This window comes from Mastomys coucha, chromosome X (genome assembly GCF_008632895.1).
Source record: "Mastomys coucha isolate ucsf_1 chromosome X, UCSF_Mcou_1, whole genome shotgun sequence".
NCBI classification, from domain to species: Eukaryota; Metazoa; Chordata; class Mammalia; order Rodentia; family Muridae; genus Mastomys; species Mastomys coucha.
The window spans coordinates 140256548-140257502 of record NC_045030.1 but is presented as its reverse complement, the minus strand read 5'-3'; the positions used below and the strand labels follow the sequence as shown (position 1 = coordinate 140257502).

Below are 955 nucleotides of genomic sequence, written 5' to 3'. Positions count from 1 at the left end.
CCACCTGTCTCTGCCTCCCAAGTGCTGGGATTAAAGGCGTGCGCCACCACTGCCCAGCTTAAACTTTTCATATATGCAAATTTATCTCCATCTATCTATATTTGCAGAACTTCTACATTGGTAGATTTCCATATGATTTTTCCCCAGAAGGTCTTCAGATGAATGCCCCTTCAATCAGGGTTACATTTGTATAACCTGGAGAGACTTCAGACTCTTCTCATTTTGAGTATCTTTGAGTGGGATTTGCACTACTCATATATGTGCTTGTAACTTTCTTATTCATATCGCTTTTGGAGAAAGTAATTTATTTAAACTTACCTTGACTATGATGTCTGGTTCTCTAGGTCACATCTCTGAATCCTTGACTTTTTGAATTTGTTATCTTTCTAAATGGCCTAAAACGAACTATAATAATTGACAGGCTATTTTAGTTGGTTGATAGTTTCTATAGTATTTTACCTCACTTTGAACATCTGACTCATTGCAATTTCTGTGGTGAAATTTGCTCTTTATCTGAGAGTTTTCCTCGTGTACTTACTAAATTTAATCGCAGATTTTCACAGAATATTCTTTATTGATGCCAGTATATTGACTTATGATCCAGTACCAATAAAAATCCACCAGAGAAGAAAGTTAGAAGAAACTTTGCTAGCAATTTGGTCATGTGCTTATAGTTTAAAATTGAAAGTATGTTTGTTCGTCTCAATTTTGTTATACTTTATTTTCTGGTTTTCCTTAGGATATTAGCTGCAATGAGATTCAGGTTCTTCCTCAACAAATGGGAAAATTACATTCACTTAAAGAGCTAAATATAAGAAGAAATAATCTTCATGTTTTGCCAGATGGTAAGATGTTCACTGTTTTCACTCACTTGAGTAACAGAGTAGTCATACCACATTTAATTTAATGTTTTTCATTTCTGAACAGAATTAGGAGATCTCCCCTTAGTCAAGTT

The 955-nt window shown here is 34.3% G+C and overlaps 1 protein-coding gene across 1 annotated transcript in view; it reads left to right on the top strand.

Moving 5' to 3' along the window:
* The window catches only part of Lrch2 (leucine rich repeats and calponin homology domain containing 2), a 64984-nt gene that overhangs the window by 23126 nt on the left and 40903 nt on the right, over nt 1-955 (top strand). The window contains exons 4-5 of the mRNA XM_031379776.1: nt 740-845; nt 928-952. Of these exons, the coding sequence (XP_031235636.1) occupies nt 740-845; nt 928-952 (131 nt within the window). The remainder of the gene's footprint in view (nt 1-739; nt 846-927; nt 953-955) is intronic.